The 21,268-nt window shown below is 42.5% G+C and overlaps 1 protein-coding gene across 3 annotated transcripts in view; it reads right to left on the bottom strand.

Annotated features, from left to right (window-relative positions):
* Positions 1-21,268, bottom strand: part of UST (uronyl 2-sulfotransferase) — a 175,367-nt gene that overhangs the window by 53,404 nt on the left and 100,695 nt on the right. For all 3 annotated transcript variants that reach the window (XM_066615538.1, XM_066615556.1, XM_066615546.1), the window contains exons 4-5: positions 20,094-20,173; positions 9,239-9,392 (exon numbers count right to left, since the gene is read on the bottom strand). In XM_066615538.1, the coding sequence (XP_066471635.1) occupies positions 9,239-9,392; positions 20,094-20,173 (234 nt within the window). The remainder of the gene's footprint in view (positions 1-9,238; positions 9,393-20,093; positions 20,174-21,268) is intronic.

Below are 21,268 nucleotides of genomic sequence, written 5' to 3'. Positions count from 1 at the left end.
GGTATCTAGCATTCTCCAAAAATCAGTTTCCCTTCTCAGCATCGCCTGGCTAGTTTTCCAATCATCTCCTATAAAATCTGCTTCTATGAAGCCCTTTCCGGACTACAACATCCTCACTTCCAGAGGGTCTTCTGAGCCCTACAGAGGCCACATGCCTGTGGTCTCTCTGGCCCTCAGAATGACTGTAACAAACAAAAAAAGTTACTTCTGATTAAAGCGGAAGTGACATTTTTATGCCTTTATGAGGGCCAGGAAAGGGCTTTAAAAGGCATTATGTGGGTGGGGGAATGGGGGGCCAGCTGCAACCGAAACCATGGACACAGAATCTGCAGATATGCCCCCCCCCCGTACAGAACTACCATAACATGTGGAAGTCTGATACTTCTTGATTTGAAGAGTTCCTAAGCACAGTTCTATTTTTCCCACTCAGTCCCACAAAATTCTTAACTTCTCTGGAAAAAAAAAAGACATAGCATCATGACATGATACTGCTCTAAGTCAGAGACGTAGAGCCAAACGTGGCTGCCTTCAACATGACAGAAATAAAGGGTAATTCCTGCTATCACCACTCCTCTCCTGATTGTCCACCAAATACACTGGGACTTGCACATGTTCATACTGTTCATTCTAAAAGCCTCAGGACTTAAGTATATGATATATAAATACCTGAAAATTCAATTAATTGCTGTTCACCTTCCTACCACCTCTATTCCCCAAAGCCAAAAAAGCCTTACCTGGAGGAAAGAGGTAACAGATAGTGCAAGGGATCACACGCACTTAGCAACATACACATTTCGGACCAGGATTCGAACAGCCCAATTCACTGACTCAAAAGTATTTATGCCTGCAGGGTTAGGGGTACAAAGATTTTCCTTCCTAATTGCAGCCCTTCAATGCCATGTTGAATCCCACTCTAACAGCCCAATCCTAAGCTGCCCGGAGCTGCAGAACCTGGTGGCTCCATAAAGGGCTCCCGCCGGATACAGAGCCTTCTGTGCTATCGTGGGAGGCTCCTCGGGAGAAGGGGACGTTTGTCCCCTTCCCCCGAGTAAGGGAAGCAGTCCCGCAATGGGACTACTCACTTTAGCGGCGACTGTTTGAAGTAAAGTGGAGTGACGGTGCTTGTGTGGGGCGAGCAGCCCTACACGAGCGCCCTGGATCCTGCGGAACTTGGCTCCGCGAACCTGCCTCTCCCCCGCCCCTGGGAACGCCCCCGACCATGCCTCCCCCTCCCTGGAATGCCCCCCCATGCCCCCGGAAACGCCCCCATTCCCCGTTCCGGAGCCCAGCAGTCGCAGGCACCACCGAGCTGCGGAACGTGGGCGCCCGCCGGGTGGTGAATCAGCACCGGCCGGAGCTGAGCCACCTCCGGTAGGAGCCCAGCAGTAAGCCCCGCAAACGTGCCTTATGGCACCTTTGCAACGGTGGTCCGCGCTGCGGAGGTGCAATGTGGACCACAGGATTGGGCTCTAAATCTCCAGGAGTAAAATTTCAGAGGGCACAACAGACAGCCGGGGTGCTGAAGGGTGGGGTGCAGACAGGAAAGAGACAGGCAAAAAACCCCTTGTGTGTTCAATTGCTTACGCACGCAACACACACATTATAGACTCCAATTTTTAAGAAGTGAAATTTAAACCAGGTAATGTTTGGTCACCTTCATCACAAACACAAATTAAGATACATTTACTTAAATGTTTTCCAGGAAAGTACATCAACCCTCCCTTCTTAAACAAAATCCACTTTTTGAAACTTAGCAGAATTTGGTTCTTGCTTATAAGCACAAGGGGAGAACTAAGGCGAATCATATGGCAAACAGATGTGGTACAAGCCTGCATACACAGGCTGCTAAGCCTACTCAACATTTTGCAGCCAATACTATTCCATGGTGTGGCCCAGTGCAGGGAGATGTGCCAATGATACTGCAGGGTGCCAGATTGTGTGGGTGTTTTGTGAAAGGGATAAGAGCCCACTAGAGACTAGATTAAGCCAGCAGTACTATTTCAATGTTCAAACATGACTGCTGGTCTAATAGGTTGCTGTTTTTAGTCAACTTAGACCACAGTTGCAGTGGTAAAGTCAAAGCCAAAACAATTTAACCAAAAGCAAACAAAAACATTCCACCTACCCTGTTAAATTCCAGAAACATGTGAAATGACTAAGGATTCTGGTAATAGAATTACTTCCAAAGAGGAGCAGTGTAGCTCATGATCATGAGTTAGGCTAGGACAACAGCTAATTATATCAGGCTAGTAATAACATATTTCATGCACTGGAGTGATAATGAAGTTATGACAATTTGTGATATCAGGAAGAGGAAGGGTTAGTTAAAAGGAGGTATCGTTTTGCCAGAACTGTAGTAGTCACTCTGAAGACAGTTACATAATACTCAGGAGCTAGTGCAGATGTCACAGTGGGGTGATCTTAAGTATGAGTAAGAGACAGAGCACACTTGTGATTGTGAACTCCTACCCTGAAGTCCCATTCCTTATGGAACAAGTTCTTGTCTACACAGTACAAAAGACACATCAACACTGACATCAACTTCAGGTTCTTTTTGCAACCCTAAACTAACACAAGAGAAAAGTGATGTATAGCACAGTTAGATATACTAGAGCTATAGATAGGCCTATTCCTGCAAGTTCAATTTGATCATAACCAGCAACTACAAGAAAAAGTGGTTAAAGGTTTCCTCCTTCCTTAGAATTCTAAATGTACTCATAACTGCTGGCCCCTTTTATGAGCACCCAAGCTTCCTTACACAGGGACAGTAGCTATGGCAGAGTTTTCTCCCCATCATCTCCTCAACAGGGATGCTGTGACCATGGTAGAAAGGAAGTCTCCTAAGAACTACATTATTGGGCATTCTAGCAGAACTACATTCCCTGAGGTCTAAATACTAGGGTGGAAGAGATAGGCCCACCCCAAGCCTCCCCTTTCCCTATGCTGCGTAGAGTGAACTAACCTTCCTCTGTGGCAGGCATTTCCCTTAACACCACAACCACCGGTGGGAGTTCTTCTCCTCTGCCACAGCACACAATCCCCCTAACCTTGTGCTGCCATTCCTCATCCTCATTATCCTCCTGCTTCTACATCATCTTCCTGCTTATTTCTGTCTCCAAAAGGTAGGGTAGCCCTACATATGCTGCATTATATAGTCTTAACAAGATGTCACTGTATCCAGAGTCAACCATCTCAGGCATGGTTGCAGCCAGTGTACCTATTCATTGTTTCCTGTTCTTTAACAGTTACTGATCCATAAAACTCAATTTCATAAAAGATGAGAGTGCAAGAACTTATTAGCAATTTAGTTACATGCTAATGTTTTGAAGTTCTTGTTTCTCATAAAAGTTGAATAATCAATTTCCTCAGAATGCAAGAGCAAACTGAAGAATTGTATTATTCCTTCTTGTATTCCGTTGCCACATTCATACTTAAAATTCTTGTTATGGGTGAAGCATTTTGGCAAAAGTAGTCAGGATAATCCTTTATATCCTCAGTATCTAAGATCCATATTTTTCAAGATCCATAACTCCATTGCTTCTCTCCGAAGTTAAAAAGAAGCTCACTGGAATATTTGACAAAATGTCAGTACTAATGACTTTGATCAAGGGAATTGATCAATACGAGGACTAAGCAAATCCTCAGAGGTAATATACCATTACAATAAACCTCATCAAGTCCTGTACTAGAAACCAATACTTTAGTGGGAACTCTTAACATTGAAAAGGAAACTACTAAAAAAAATGACTAAAGAACAAGCAAATCTTTCTAACTGATTATCTGACAAGGGGCTACACCTGAAAGTACCCTAGAAAAGTGTGCATTCTGAATGACAGCAGCAATGCCTAGAGCAGGGATTTTCAACCCGTGTGCCTTGGCACACTTGTGTGCCACGAGTGATCCACAAGTGTGCCATGGGAATTTGGTGAATTTATTTATTTATTAAATAAATATAATTTATTAATAGAGTGCTGTGAACCCCCCACCAGCAGCATGGCTTGCCTTGTCAATTGTCAAAAGACTCATGGTGTGCCTTGACAATTTTAGTGCCTTATCAGTGTGCCATGAGATAAAAATCTCTGGCCTAGAGTGTTATACAGTGAAAGTAAAGCAAAAATTTTTGTATGGTGAGAAACACTTATCTCAGGAAATTTATTTTTCTCTATAAACCAGTTTTGAACATCTTTGCTGAAATGTTGTATATAAATATTCTTAACAACAACAACCTTTTTAGGCCCATGGACCTAAATGCAAAACCTGAAACCCAGCATCTGCTGTCTTATCACCAAGGTATTCAATATTGTGACATGGAAAGATGCCATTAACCATGTTACACTGGGTCCTTCCAAGGATATCATAATGCTTAGTTAATTATCTGTTGCATGCTGCAAGATTTAAGGATTAAACAAAGTATGTGTGAGACACACACACAAAATAGGAGAACAAAAGAAAATGTGCATATAGAGAAGGTGAGCACTGACCAATCCTAAGGGCTCTAGTGGCAGCAGTATGCTCGTACTGCTGGTGCTGGGCATAACAAATGTGCTGTAAAGCATGTTTACGGCACCCAGAGAGGAGGGAGTGCCGGCACTGGGCCTCAGTGCCAAGAAGAGGATGGTGATGAGCCACTAGCAGTAAGTAGCACTGTCAGGTGGTGCAGTTTTTTTGGGGTGGGAGGGGTGTTCTGGGGTAGGGGAGGCCTCCGCTGCTGGATACTATCCCCTGACTGGCCCTGAAGGGACCATAAAGAAGACCAAACATCCCCTTGTTCAGAGAGCTGTTTCAGACATGCATTCCAGTCTATTAAATATCAGAGAAAGACAGCAGTTTAACATTTCTCAAAGTTAATTGAAGTAGCAATGTTGCATGTGCCTCATGCTGCAGCTGGCTTGGATAAAGGACTTGTTGGCTTTGAAAGAAGCCCTGATAAACACAGACATGCACCAAAACACTTAAAACAAGCTTATCCAACATTTTGTAGAAATTGCTGTTTTCTTTGGAACAGACTCAAAGCCTGATGCTATATTTACACTAGGATCCCAAATGGTCAGTGGAATTTTCCACAAAAGTTTCTGATATTAAAAAGGTCAGAAACTTCTGCACTTTGAGAAACCAGTGTATTGTACTCAGTTGTATGATAGAAGAATTTGTCCTTTGCTCCTTACAATCAGGGCAAATGTCAGGTGTCAAAAAATATTTTTGTCAAGTCAAAACACTAAAACACAGGGTCTAATTTTAATTTAGTAAATTTTATTATGAAGGAGAAGAAAAAGCCACCAAGAATTTCATTTCATTGTACATACTGAATGTCAATATCCCCCAAAGGCAATACAGGTCTCCAGGGTGGCTCACAACAGAAACTGCATAACAGCTACGACGACTCAATGAAAACTGAAATTAAAATCAGTGCAAAAACTACTACAAATCATGAAAATATTGCACCACCCAAAGGTCCTTCTAAAAAGAGAGGTCATTGACAGTCTTCTCAAAAAGTCATAATGGAGCTTAAGTAGCAAGTAAGGAAATTTCACAAAAGAGGGTGGCATCACCAACAAGGCCCTGCTGCTTGCCATAATTCTTTTTTTTTTTTTAAACTTATGAAGGACCAAGAATCTAGCAAGGTTGCTCCTGATGATGAACACTAGGTGCTCATAATGCAAACCCTTTCAGCACCATTTTTTCATATCTGAAAATAGGGATACTATCAAGAGATCATGTAGGCTTGCCATGCTGAATATGGGAATCACAGAATATTATAGGTCATCTACTCCAACCTCAGCTCAGTTCAAGCAACTGGGAAGTCAGTGGTGTCCAGAGCTCTACTCAACAACTTAAGTCTGTTCCTATCCTCTCTCTCCAGGCTGAAGCTTTGATTGGCATCTATTAGGTGATTGGCCTTTCCAGCTGCAGCACCAATTTTGTGGAATGCTCTGGCCCTCAGTGAAACTTTGTAGACCCCAATATTCTTGCACTTCAAATCTTGTTAAGACTTAACTTTTCAATATCCTTTGGGCCTTGGTTTTGAACATTCTGGTTTTGAACATTTTCCATCTCCTGTGGGGTTATTTTTTCTGTTCTTGCTCCTTTTTAAACAATGTATAAACTGAACAATGTTACAAATTTGTGTTTTTAACAGCCCAATTCAACTTAATTCCGGGCAGAGCGATCAAGAGTGCCAATGTGCCAACCACTGAATCCCACAAAGGGAGTTTCAGTATCTGGAGGCCCTTCCGGATAAGGGAACATTTGTTCCCTTGCCAGAGGGGAAGTCTGTGCTGGCCTGCCAGGTCTACTTGAACCTGTTCCAGCTGTGTAGCTGGCACAAGTCTAAGACTTGGGTCAGGGGATCAAGGCCAGGAAGCGGGTTTGGATATTAGCATATGTCACTGCCGCTGACAAAGCCTCCTTTCCGGCCCTGATCTGCATTCCTCCCCACTCTATCTTTTTCCTGTTCCTCATCTCCCTGCCTCCCTCCCCTCCCCTCCACAAACTTACCAGTGTTGGCCAGTATTCCTGGTCTACAGGTGTGCGGACCAGGCCATGTTGCAACATGGTGCTGCAGGCCAGCACCAACAGCATTCTGGTGGTGCAAGGCCTGGTTAGGATTGGATTGTACATTTGTGCATTTTGATCTTGTGGAATTTTATGTCTTTTTGTAGGTTGCTTTGGTTTTATTTTAAGAAAAGCACACTAATATTAAAAAAAAATTTAATAAGGTATATAGATATAGATCATATGAACATATGACACCAACTTAAACTGGGTCTGATCCTTGGCTTATCTGACCCAACGGAACCCAGGTGCCTGGGACAGTATATGAAAGGAAGCTAGTTCAGACTCTAGAACACAAATCTTATTAGCTCATATTATCAGAAGGGTAAACCACCATATTCTGTACCAGCTGCAGCCTTGAACAGACTTCAAGCGGAGCTTTACAGAACGTGTAGCACAGTAGTGGCGTTCACTTTCTTCAGAGCCAGTTGAAATAACCAATTCACAACTGGATCCCCTTTAAAAAAATTTCTTGGCATTGCAAAGAATAGAAATCAGCCACACAATGTAACATTTGGTTAGAGTTCACAACTATCCAAAAAAGTCTTTGCCACTGAGAAAAACTGACTTTTGTTGTAACAAATTTTATTGGCAGCTGGCCTGTACTTTCCTGAAACACAAACAATAGTGTTCTTTAAGTAGAATGACTGAAGCAAAGACAGACACAAAACAAGGACAACAATCCAAGGAAAGGATTAAGTTCTTTACCCAAAACTACAGTAACAGTAAGGATTTGTACTGTGAAATCTTTCAACAATGCATAAGACACTTGAGACTACTCCACTGCAACAAAAGAGTCCTGAAGTAGGTACCCAACAGACAAATCTGAAGTCTTAAAGACTGGCCTGGTCACCCTGGAACTTTAAGAAACAATACCTAGTTTTTCAGTTTCAAGAGCATACACCTGAGTAGCAGTCAGGACTCTGGATTTCCCCGTTCATTTGGCACTTTGCAAAGTAAAGAGATTTTACTTTTTTAAAAATGAAGTTTCAAATGATTCTGGTATTAATATGCGTTTCCAAACTTGTCTGTTTCATGCATGCACCAAGAAACATACACACACATACATGCGCAGAGGTGTATGGCTGCTTCTCATGTAATGGAAAAACATGGTTTCCTGCTACATGTCTAAGGGAACTATGGGCTTGCGCACCCCCTTCCCTCCCTTTTTGTAACATGCGAAGAGAAGCTTTTATTTTGGTTTTGAAGTAAACCACCTTTTTGCATTAAGGATAGTCTCAGAGAACTGTGTTTAACTTCATGCCAAACCACATTTAAATACTGGTTTGAAGTTGGAAAGGAGGCCAGAGCCTCCCCTGAACCTTCCTATGCCTACTGGAGGATTGCTCTGGACCTGCCAATGCAGGTAGGACATCAAGGAAGGCAGGATGGGATGGGAGCGGGGTGGAACAGGGGCAGGGAGGGTGGAACGTGGCAGTGGGGGGGGGCATGGGGAGAAACATAGTGGGAAGGGCAAAAAAAGGGTGGCAATGGGGGCAGGTGAATCGGGTTCAAGAAGGGGGTAGGATTTGGCAGCAGCAGCTGCTGCCCCAAATCCTATCCCCTTCCTAGACCCAGTCCTGTGGCGCAGATCCATGCTTTTGCACCAGCAAATCTACAAGTCTGAGTAAATCAGTCTCCGGAGGCTTACCGAGTAAGGGAACATATGTTCCCATACCCAAAGGAGACCTCCACAACTGTTCCTCCACAGGATGGAGCGGTAGCCATTTTGGCATTGTTGCATTGGGGGGGGGATTAGGATTGGGTTTTTAGTTTCAGACTTAATAGATGTATCAGTATGTTTGAAAGTGCTAGCCACAGTACACAACTGGCTGATTTAAAGTTTGGAACACTAGCAATGACCAGCAATGTAGTCATGTATCACTAAATGTTTCTGGAAACAGCTTGTTTGAAAACTCTGCTTTCATTATCTATTAAAGTAGTCATCAGGACAAAAATCAAGAACATTAAGGCACTGCTAGCCAAATGCTTTTGAAAAATAATAATAATAACAGGTATTTATATACCGCCTTTCTTGGTCTTTATTCAAGACTTTATTCAAGGCGGTTTACATAGGCAGGCTTTATTTAAATCCCTTATTAAATAGGGATTTTTACAATTGAAAGAAGGTTCTTTCTTTCAAGAACCACTACATTCAGGTGTTTCATTCCGATCTGGCTTCACATTCTGGCCTCCATCCTCCCACGCTCAGAGCAGATGGAATAGCTTGGCTTCAGCTTGTCAGCTGCTTCAAGGTCGCACGGTGCCGGTGGCCTCGAACTGGCGACCTTGTGGATGTTCTCTTCAGGCAGACAGAGGCTCTACCCTCTAGACCAGACCTCCTGCCCAACTATCCTAGGCTTTTGTGTTATTACTTTTTACCTGGACTATATTTACAATGCAATCCTAAGTAGGACTCAAAAATAAGCACCTTTCACTTCAGTGGGACTTACACCTTAGTCAATATGTTCAGTATTCTGGACTTAGAAATTACATTTGTTGTTTTTGGCTATAAATGATAAATTTGTTGACTAAACATAGCTGGGATAAAAAACTAACACATAAATGAAACATCAAAGTCAAAGAAGGAAGAGGGACATAGGATATGCCTGCAGAGAGTTTGAAATCTGAAAAAGCAAAACAATGTGGTCAAATATGACTACTTTTAAAGTTGTTTAAAACTTACTAAATATCTTTCCTCTTGCCTCATGTTTGGAGTGCGGATCATATGGTTCTGCTCCCCTCTCCAGTCTCCAAAACGACGAAAAAAATAGTTGGATAAAAACCGATTGATGGGATCTCTAATAATATTGATGTATACAGGTTGGTCTCCTCCAAACCTGGCAAACAGAAACAAATAAATCTCAGAGAAGTACATATAATCACTTGTATTATTTCAAAATCTAATCTTAAATCCAGAAGATTTAATTTTAATTTTTTTAAAAGAGAAAATGTAAGGTAACCCCACCTTTATATATATATATAAAGGTATAAAGGTATAAAGGACCTTGAAGCAGCTGACAAGCTGAAGCCAAGCTATTCCATCTGCTCTGAGCGTGGGAGGATGGAGGCCAGAATATATATATATATATATCTCCTACCTTTCTCCCCAAAGGAACCCAAGGCAGCTTACAACAATAATTAAAAACATAAAAACAAGATAAAAACACATTCACAAAGAAAATCTTAAGAACAGATGCCATGAGCAAGAATTTCTGAATTGTGATTACTTTGGAAGCCAAACACACTTAGCTGTGTGTCTGTGGACAACCAAATTCTCAACTTATATACAGATTCCTGGAATATGACCTGTATGTAAACAAGGAACTTACGGGCCTTGTTGCCTACTGAACATGTGTTCCACTGGTGGCGAATACTGAAAAACAGCCATAAAGCACACTCCGGCAGTGCACTGAGTAGTGTGTTGCCCGAGCACTGGCGGGAAGGCTGGAGTTTCCCATCTGTGTCAAAACCAGAAGGACCCAATGAAGCAGCTAAGATGGAGAGGGGGGCGGCTAAACTGAGTGTGGAGGGGGAGGCCGAGGGAGGGGGTGGATCCAGTAATGATAGTGAGTGTTGGATTCTATCCCATCTTCAACAGCATCCCTGTCACTTTTGTTTCCTCTGACTTCCACCAACAAAATCACTGATGCAGGTCTGAGAAGATCCACTGCAGGACAAGAGGCTTACGGAGGAGAAAGGAAATTTAAATATCCAACTCTTCCGAAGCTTCCTGCTCCAACCCCCTGTTGGATACAGAATGCGACTTTTTGATGTGGCTGTACCAGTGGGGGAGGGGGAGGATAGGATTGGGCTGTTGCTGTAGTTTTGATTTTTTAAAAAACCAGCAGAAAACGGGCAGCCCAATCCTGAGCTGCCCAGTGCGTGGGGCTGCAGTGGCACCATAAATGGCTGCCACCACATCCCCTTTCATCCCCTTCCCCCAGGTAAAGCATATAGCCCCGCAATGGGGCTACTCGATTCTACGTGGTCGGCATAGAATGAAGAGCGTCCATGTCGGGTGGCCAACCTGACAAGGAGGCTCTTGATCCAGTCCCACCTCCTTCCCACCCCGCTCCCACCCCCAGAAGGCCTCCTCCCCGCCCTCTCCCCTCCTGCCCCAGAACACCTCCTCCTTGCCTCCCCCCACAGCCCCAGCTACCTCTTCACATGACTTCTGTGGAGCTTCGTTGCTCCACCAGCGCTAGCCCAGGGCCAGTCAGCTCTGCGCTAGCACTGGTGCTAGAACCCACAAACAGCACGTTTGTGGGTTCTAGCACCAGTGCTAGCCCAGGGCTGACTGGCCCTGGGCTAGCACGTTTGTGACAGTGCGCACCAGTGGTGAGCCGGCATGCACTCCATAGGATTGGGCCATGAGTTGCCCCACATAAATGTTGGAACCAAGTCTCTTCCACTGAAACTTAAGCATTCTAGGATTGGTGCTATCTTAGTCAAACACTAAGCCACAAAATACTGTATATACTTGTTAAATTAAATATCATCCCTTTCCTTGTTGATCATAATGCCGCGCTCTTTCGCATTTGTACTGATTTGTAGTTTTTCCAGTAACAGAGCTTGAAATATTACAAGCTGTGTTTATATGATTATCTGAACTATTAAGGATTAGAACAAAACTTTCCGTGCGCAACAGCAGCTGCATTACAAAAAATATCCTAAGATCAGCAAACCAGAATTATTATTCTAATCTAAACCACAGGGGGTGAGGATTAGATCCTGCAGGCCACATGCATCTCTGTCAGCCTTCATTCATAGCACACAAGGATAGCAGATTTCAATTTTTGTTAAAAAAAATTTCTATTTGCATAAAATATATTTATTCTGGAGCTTTATATCTCAACTTTTTTAACCTCCAAAGAGGCCCTCATGGTCGCACACATCAATTAGAGTATACAAACACAATGATAAAACCATAGAAATCATCATAAAATCTTCATCACCATAAAAACATAAAAACGTAAAACAGGAAAAAGCTGAGAGAGGTGGGATGCTTGCTTTTTTCTTTGCTTGCTTTTTTCTTCCTCCTTCTCACAGGGCAGATACTGTTTCTATGACCACTGTGAGGGGGGAGGAATGCAGTCTGAGATTCAAGAGGCACCAGTAGGTGGAGGCAGTGACAGTGGTTCTTCATAATAACATAATTTAGACATTAAAAAATAAAGAAAGGCTGTGATCCACTCAAATAGTTCCATATGGGCAACTTTTGCTTCTCTGCTGCCAGTCACAGAGAACTGAATCATGTGAGCATGAAAGGTTTTACCATTCCATAACCGCAGATTTTTCAACTTTTTTCATCTCACAGCACACTGAAAAGGGGCTGAAATGGTCTAAGCCAGGGGTGCTCACACTTTTTTGACTCGAGAGCTACTTTGAAACCCAGCAAGGCCCGGAGATCTACTAGAGTTTTTTTTACAATGTTCGCGCCATCATAACATATAACATTTATGTGTACAATGTATGTTGGTGTACCTTGAGCCCCACTGAGTATAACAGGACTTACTCCTGAGTAGATATGCCTAGGATTAGGCTGTGAGGCTGCAATCCTAGCCACACTTACCTAGGAGTAAGCCCCATTGAGTACAATGGGCCTTACTCCTGGCGTTTCCTCCCAGAGGCACCTGAAGGGGGGGGTCAGCACTCCGCGATCTACTCATTTTGCCTCGCGATCTACTGGTAGATCGCAATCCACCTATTGAGCACCCCTGGTCTAAGCACACCATCGGTTTTTTGACAATTGACAAGGCACACCATATTGCTGGCAGGCAGCTCATAGCTCCCAATGGCCATACTAAGAAATGACCACCCCCATGGCACACCTGCAGACCATTTGCAGCACACCAATATGACACAGCACACTGGTTGAAAATCATGGCCATAGCCAGTAGTGGGAAACCCACACAGGTACAGGATATTACTCAGTTTCATTTTTCCCATTTAACCTGCCTGGAACCAAGTATTTCAAGACTGAATATACAGGGTTATTACATTTAGGCTGCAACCCTAACCACACTTTCCTGAGAGTAAGCCCTACTGAACAAAATAGGACTTACTTCTGAGCAGACCTGGTTAGGATTGTCCCCTTATTCTCATAATCTCATAAAGCATACTAGACAGAGAATGTTACTCCTTAAACTTGATTTAAAAAAACAAAAACAAAGTGAGCATCACAGCTGGATATCTATGTCTACCACAGGTGAGGCACAAACCTTTGATGGAACAGCACTTCATTACTCAAAGCTCCTTTTGACACAAGGAGCCCTTTCCCCCACTGAACTCTCCTTATCTCAACAGGAGATTTCAGCAACAGAGTGCCACATTGGCAAAAAGTTTCAGTTTGCCCCCAGTGTTTCAGCCAACCAGGGTTGGATGGACTCTCTCGCCCTCTCAGTTACAGGTAGGAGAATGTAACATTCACTTCTCTTGTTCCTGTCAGGCCCAGGTCTGCCACTACCACCTCTGCTGTGACTCTGGGTTCCTCATGCAAATTGGTGAGGTGGTGCTTGAAGAAATCAACAGCATGTCTGGGTTTGCACTGACATGGAGAGTGTAGTGGGGTGGGAGAGGAAACTGAATTGCCTGGGCTGACACAACTGAATAAGTACCAGGTTAATCCAGAAGAGATATGAGAAAGTGATGCACTGTAGGGAGTCACTTTTGTGGTGCGGTCAGGATGAATCCAGAGATGAAGCAAGAACAATATTTCTCCTCTTCCCCCACTCCACTGCATTCTCCAACAGCAGTCTCCCATCTTCTCAGCTTCTCCTTACTCTATTAGGTTAACATACAAGTCAGACTCACAGCTTCTAAGGCCAGCCAAACACCTACTTCTCCTAAAGCCGAGAGTAGACAGGAGATCAACGAAATACCTGCCTCCCCATTCACTCAGGCCTTGATCTGGATGCCCTTTTCTTCGGAGGTACGGAAGGGCATTCATTAGGAACGGTGAATTGTCTCTCAGCTTTTTTGGTGCTGCTTTTAATTTTATTGTTTTGTTTTACTTGATGTTCTATTAAAGATCAATAAGTCACCGGGCCCTGATGGCATCCACCCAAGAGTTATTAAGGAATTGAAGAATGACGTTGCTGATCTCTTGACTAAGATATGCAACTTGTCCCTCAAAACGGCCACAGTGCCAGAAGATTGAAGGATAGCAAATGTCACATGTATCTTTAAAAAGGGAAAGAGGGGGGACCCTGGAAACTATAGGCCGGACAGCCTAACATCTATACCAGGTAAGATGGTGGAATGGCTCATCAAAGATAGGATCTCAAAACACATAGATGAACAGGCCTTGCTGAGGGAGAGTCAGCATGGCTTCTGTAAGGGTAAGTCTTGCCTCACGAACCTTATAGAATTCTTTGAAAAGGTCAACAGGCATGTGGATGCGGGAGAACCCGTGGACATTATATATCTGGACTTTCAGAAGGCGTTCGACATGGTCCCTCACCAAAGGCTACTGAAAAAACTCCACAGTCAGGGAATTAGAGGACAGGTGCTCTCATGGATTGAGAACTGGTTGAAGACCAGGAAACAAAGAGTGGGTGTCAATGGGCAATTTTCACAATGGAGAGAAGTGAAAAGCGGTGTGCCCCAAGGATCTGTCCTGGGACCGGTGCTTTTCAACCTCTTCATAAATGACCTGGAGACAGGGTTGAGCAGTGAGGTTGCAAAGTTTGCAGAAGACACCAAACTTTTCCAAGTGGTGAAGACCAGAAGTGATTGTGAGCAGCTCCAGAAGGATCTCTCCAGACTGGCAGAATAGGCAACAAAATGGCAGATGCGTTTCAATGTCAGTAAGTGTAAAGTCATGCACATTGGGGCAAAAAATCAAAACTTTACATATAGGCTGATGGGTTCTGAGCTGTCTATGACAGATCAGGAGAGAGATCTTGGGGTGGTGGTGGACAGGTCGATGAAAGTGTCGACCTAATGTGCGGCGGCAGTGAAGAAGGCCAATTCTATGCTTGGGATCATTAGAAAAGGTATTGAGAACAAAACGGCTAATATTATAATGCCGTTGTACAAATCGATGGTAAGGCCACACCTGGAGTATTGTGTCCAGTTCTGGTCGCCGCATCTCAAAAAAGACATAGTGGAAATGGAAAAGGTGCAAAAGAGAGCGACTAAGATGATTACGGGGCTGGGGCACCTTCCTTATGAGGAAAGGCTACGGCGTTTGGGCCTCTTCAGCCTAGAAAAGAGACGCCTGAGGGGGGACATGATTGAGACATACAAAATTATGCAGGGGATGGACAGAGTGGATAGGGAGATGCTCTTTACACTCTCACATAACACCAGAACCAGGGGACATCCACTAAAATTGAGTGTTGGAGAGTTAGAACAGACAAAAGAAAATATTTCTTTACTCAGTGTGTGGTTGGTTTGTGGAACTCCTTGCCATAGAATGTGGTGATGGCGTCTGGCCTGGACGCCTTTAAAAGGGGATTGGACAAGTTTCTGGATGAAAAATCCATTACGGGTACATGCAATGATGTGCATGTGCAACCTCCTGATTTTTGAAATGGGCTAAGTCAGAGTGCCAGATGCAAGGGAGGGCACCAGGATGAGGTCTCTTGTTATCTGGTGTGCTCCCTGGGGCATTTGGTGGGCTGCTGTGAGATACAGGAAGCTGGACTAGATGGGCCTATGGCCTGATCCAGTGGGGCTGTTCTTATGTTCAATACTTAAGAAAACATCTTCTGTTAAGGCTATTGCTCAAAGGCAAATGCAGTTGCTTGTCTCCTTCCCTATGCACACAATTGAAGGCAACAAAATAACAGTGCAAGCCTATGCATGTCTATTCTGAACTATGCATGTCTACTCTGAATGGGCTATGTCAGAATGCCAGATGCAAGGGAGGCACCAGAATGTGGTCTTTTGTTATCTGGTGTGCTCCAGATTGCATTTGGTGGGCCGCTGTGAGATACAGGAAGCTGGACTAGATGGGCCTATGGCCTGATCCAGTGGGGCTGTTCTTATGTTCTTCTTATGGTTTATTTATGGTAAGCTTCTGTGGACTGCCTAAGGGCAGGAAAGGTACGGTAGAAAGGTTTTTAAATAAGGTAGGCTACTATCCTTGGAGAAGCTCTGTTCAGTCATTTTCCACTTTCAGAGAGACAGTCATGCTCAAAGCCTTGTTACTTGTAAGAAGAAAACTTATACCATCTCACTTTTAGATGCGTTTTCTATTCCAAAATTGCAGCTATGACTTATGCTCCAATCCCAATTCCCTCCCTGTCAGTGTAACTAGCATTGTGCTGCTGGAGGCTGCTTTACAGCTGTCGTACTCTTTGCTCCTTCGACGCATCTGACGTCACTTTTTAAACTTTGCTGTGTACATTCAAGATCATTATAGGAAACATATATACACTTCGCATGCTTATTTTTACACTGAAGTTTTATCAAATGAGGAATGCGTATATGTCACAGTGACTCTGCCTGCGGAACAATGTTAAAGGAATCTACTTTTCAATACATTCACCATCTCCATCATTCTGAGAGATGAACCCTAACCCCTACATATAGCAATTTTCAATGAGTGTGATATGGCACATTGGTGGGCTGTGAATGGTCTGCAGGTGTGCACTGCCAGCAGTGCAGTGTGTCTTGTCAATTTTGTGTGTGTGCGTGTGAAAAAACTGTGTGCATCTTGACAATTTTAGTGCCTTCTCAGTGTGTTGTGAGATAAAAGAGGTTGAAAATTGCTGCCCTTAAACTTGCTTTCACACTAACTACCAGCAGAAGTTTACATCTGTTCTTCTGTAGTATCAAATGACTGGCTGAAAAAGCTCCCAACCTGCTAGTACTCCCAGTTCTATACTGCAAGCAGTCATTTCCATACACACCACAATCACGCAGTTAATGCCACACTCAGCCAATATGTACTGCTTGGAGTCTGACTCCAGAATTTGCAACAGGAGTAAGGACTGGAATGAATAGGCCTCTACAGTCAACGGCAAGCCTCCCACTGGCATTAACAGGAGTAGAATTTCATCCACAGTTAACGATGAGCTCAGCAGTTCTCAGCATCTTTCTTAGTATGCATCACTTCATCATGACTCATGCAGATAACACATGCACGGCACCTACAATGTAGGTACCTCCCCCTGTTTACATTTGCACAACATACTAACTAAAAATGTTGCTAAAAAGTACTTATTGCATTCCTGTTCCATTCTCCCCCACTACAAAAATCTTTTAATGCAATTTATGCATGAGGAGATTGAGAGCTACAATCTAATGTCCTGCCATCTAAAGCTCCTTCAGTCAACTGTACCCCAACTGCATACACTCTCACATTTCAGCTGTTGATTAAGTCAGGTACGGAACCATAGGTAAGGAAAGGAATATGGAGAGAGAAAGACTCCATATTTCCCTTCGCCTTATAGATGCTCCCATTTTAAAGTATGAATTTTGCTTAGATAAGTACACAGCCATGTCTCAGTATTTAAACTATTTGCTGAAGGATTACCTTTTCCTGTATTTTGAAAAATCTCTTTTTTATTTAAAAGTTGTTAAAAATCACTTTCCTTTCCAGCAGTACACAATGTACCTTTTAAAAGCGGAAAGGTTGTTTAATGTTGTCATTTTTCATCATTCAATACTTAAGAAAACATCTTCTGTTAAGGCTATTGCTCAAAGGCAAATGCAGTTGCTTTTCTCCTTCCCTATGCATACAATTGAAGGCAACAAAGTAACTAACAGTGCAAGCCTATGCATGTCTACTCTAAACTAATTCCCACTGAATTCAATGGGATTTAGGCTGTAATCCTATGCATACTTATCTGGAAGTGAGCCCCATTTGAATTCAGAGGGACTGACTTCTGAGTAGACAAGCATAGGGAAAAACTGTTAGTCCCAGGCAAGTGTGTATAGGATTTCAGACTAACAGGCAGATCAGTTATAAATTAATGCAAATAAAGTTTCCTTAGACCTGCCAATAGTATCTCTAGGTAGAATACTGTAGTTGTAGTATTATTATTAATGAGAAGAACTATAGCAGAATATAAAGTATTATTCATAAAACGTTTCTGGGCTACACCTGTTGCTAAGTCATCTCTCTGTATGTTGACTTTCCAGTCACAAAGAAGCACACAATTGCAGCTGCTAGCCTGAGGAGTTTGAGTTCTGCACCAGTCTTAATCCTTGCTCTCACCCTTGGACCTCCTTTTCATCATAATCCCTCCTCAACAAAATTTAAAATTGAAAGTTCCTTGGGAGAAGAATTATTATTATTAGTTCTTTTTTATATCAACAGCCATGTAAATGAAAAAGGGTTAAAAAGTAAAATGGATATTTAGTTTTGTTAAAATCTGCACATTTTTCCCAGATAAAAAGACTGCATAAATTATTTTCAATCTCAATGCTTGTGCTCATGTGATATAAAACAAAGAAAAAGTCCAAGAACAACAAGAAATACTGGAATGCCAAAATGTTATTTGAAAATGAACTTTTGAGCTACTTCTGAGTTGGAAAAACAGAGTTTAAAGAGCCTAATGAAAAAGGGACAATGAGTTCTGTTTTTTAATATCTGTGGATATTTTTAACAACAACAACAACAACAACAACAGGTATTTATATACCGCCTTTCTTGGTCTTTATTCAAGACTTTATTCAAGGCGGTTTACATAGGCAGGCTTATTAAATTCCTTATTAAATAGGGATTTTTACAATTGAAAGAAGGTTCTATCTTTCAAGAACCACAACAGTCCAGATGTTTCACTCTGATCTGGTTTCACATTCTGGCCTCCATCCTCCCACGCTCAGAGCAGATGGAATAGCTCGGCTTCAGCTTGTCAGCTGCTTCAAGGTCGCACGGTGCCGGTGACCTCGAACTGGCGACCTTGTGGATGTTCTCTTCAGGCAAATGTCTAGACCAGACCTCCTGCCCCCTGTTTTAAGTGTTTTAAGCTGTTTTAAGTGTTTTAAGCTTACGTTGCAGCAAAAAGTAGAATTTGATAGAAGAAAACTCACCTTATTTTCAAGGATCAAATATAACTATAAAATCAAAGCCAAGCTGTATAAAGCTTATTTTATTAACTTCAATTTGAGGACATATTTTACCAACAATTAAGAATTCATCTCAGAGTGGTATAAACCAGGGGTGGGCAAACTCTAGCCTGTGGGCCATTTGCAGACCTTGGGGACCCCCAATCTGGCCCACTGAGCCCCCAGTCTCCAATGAGCCTCTGGCCCTTTGGAGATAGTTGAAGCCTGCACTGGCCCGCAACTACTTATGTCTCTATGTGTTTCTGGTTTGGCCTGTATGTTTTCACTGTGCAAGAAGTGTGTGGCAAACAGTTCATAGTTCTCATGTGGTTCTACATGCCTGTATTATAGTTCTCATGTATTGGCAACCTTCAGTCTCGAAAGACTATAGTATCGCGCTCTGAAAGGTGGTTCTGGCACAGCGCCTAGTGTGGCTGAAAAGGCCAAGCCGGGAGTGACAATCCCTTCCACACCGGGAGCAAGTGCAGTCTGTCCCTGGTCTGTCTCCCTGGCTATGGGCCTTCCTTCTTTGCCTCTTAGCCTCAGACTGTTGGCCAAGTGTCTGTTCAAACTGGGAAAGGCCATGCTGCACAGCCTGCCTCCAAGCGGCAAGTTCTCACGTGTATTTTAAATAAGCTCAGTAAAACTCATTCATTTGTATAAGTTCTGTCTCTAATGTTATTCATTTATGTACATTTATGATGATGTGGCCCTCCTGCCAAAATGTTTGCCCACCCCTGGTATAAGCCCTGAGGCTGCATAGCGTAGAAACATACAGCTGCAGGGTCTTTGTATTCACAAGTCTTTACCAGTCAGTGTTCAAAAACTAAAAGGAAAGTTTTTTCCCTCTAGTGACACTTCTAAGGGCTCTACCTATTGACATTTACAGCACAATCCTATGCATGTCTATTCAGAAGTAAGCCCCTTTAGGGTAACTGGGCTTACTTCCAGGAATGTTCCAGAATTGCAGCCCAAGTAATTTAAATTATTCTTCACCTAATCATTTTTAACCCATATAATTCCTTAAAGTTGGGTTACATTTAGCATCATAAACATATGTGATTATAATTTGAAACCTCTTCTGCCAAGAACTTTAAAAGGAAAAAAGGTTAACAGCTAATGCTCTGCAATATAGAATTACACCAAATTGAATTCTGGCATGAGTTGCATTTTTACATAATGTAGTATACAGATTTTCAGCTGGAAAGGTTATGAACTCAAATGACCTTTAGAAAAAGCATGCAGTGCACATAAACACATATGAATACTATGTAGAATGTTTTTGCTGCTCATCATTCTGCCGCAAACTTCTTTAACATGCGTTAGTGGCAAATGAACAGCTACCTTATGGTACAATACCGTGCCCAGTTGGCTAAGTAAATATACACACTTAGCCCTGCCCACAAAAACCTGGTAATCACAATACTGCAGTGACAAAACACAAAATCCTAAAATGAAAAAAAATTATAGAAATCAACCTTCTGTTGCATTTCAATAAAAGCAATTTAACAATGTTTAAGGGAGAAATCTCTTACCGTGAGAAATTGAGGAAATGAACGTGTCTAGTGAATAAATAGGGCTGTTCGGCAGTGCTTATATTTTTAATCAGTTCCATCTAAGAAGAAGAACATATTGAAATTCAATCAAGCTTTCCTGAGTGAAGCCCCAGAACACAAGCCCTCAATCAATACAGATTTACTTCATATGGGAATAACTTACCCATTAGGCTCTAGCCCCAGCCATCAATAGTAGTGGGGAGGAACACAGAGGACTATGTTATGCAGATGTAGGGGGTAGAAGGTTGTTCATGCTATGGCCAGTTGGCCTGTTCAACACATGCACACATTCAAAAAATGGATAAACTATGCTCAACTATTTTTCAACAGTTCACATCACCCTTTAATCAGCTTGCTTTTTCACTATTGACTGTTACTGGGTCTGATATAAGTACACATTACTTATTACTGTGAGGGGCTTCAGAAAGAAACAAGTTAGCTTTCCAAATTATAACATAAAGCAGGGCTTAGCAGATGGGACAATAAGAGGAAAGAACCTTACATTGATCTAAGGGAGGCTCATTATTTCTAGACATCAGCAAGGCCATATATTTCTCACACTTTGCGGGATATGTCTCTTACTTTGCACTTAACTGGATAACCGGTTCCTTGTTCTAGAAGTACAGTTAGAAATTATTCTATTCCACCATAAATTTATTTGAATCTGTGCATGCATTTTATACATACCTGCCCCAAAACATGATAGCTCTGATACTTAAATTTAGTTTGAAAATTCTGACAGTGCAATCCTACGCATGTCTACATGGAAGCAAGTCTCATTGTGTTCAAAGTGGCTTACTCCCAGGAAAGTATGCATAGGATTGTAGCCTTAAAATCACCTTTCCTAAAAACAAGCACAAGACAATGTACAACAGTTATGTATAATGCACCACCAAATGTACACTGGCACCAAACACACAACGAAAGTAACTTTCCCCATTATTTCAGAAAAGTCTATTTTACAGAGATTCCTTTTCAAAAGCTCCTCCTCACTATTCAGGATAGTTTCTTCCTCTCCTCCTCATTGTTTGTTTGCCTGCATTTTAGTCGTTCTTACAAGTGCTGTCAGTATGGTTCTACATTAACAAATATTAATAAAATGTTAACAAACAAGATAACTGGTTCAAAAAAGGGCACACTGATTTTTTTTTAAT

Source organism: Tiliqua scincoides, chromosome 1 (assembly GCF_035046505.1).
Source record: "Tiliqua scincoides isolate rTilSci1 chromosome 1, rTilSci1.hap2, whole genome shotgun sequence".
NCBI lineage: Eukaryota > Metazoa > Chordata > Lepidosauria > Squamata > Scincidae > Tiliqua > Tiliqua scincoides.
The sequence above is the reverse complement of the archived record's forward strand: the minus strand, read 5'-3'. Positions and strand labels throughout refer to the sequence as shown.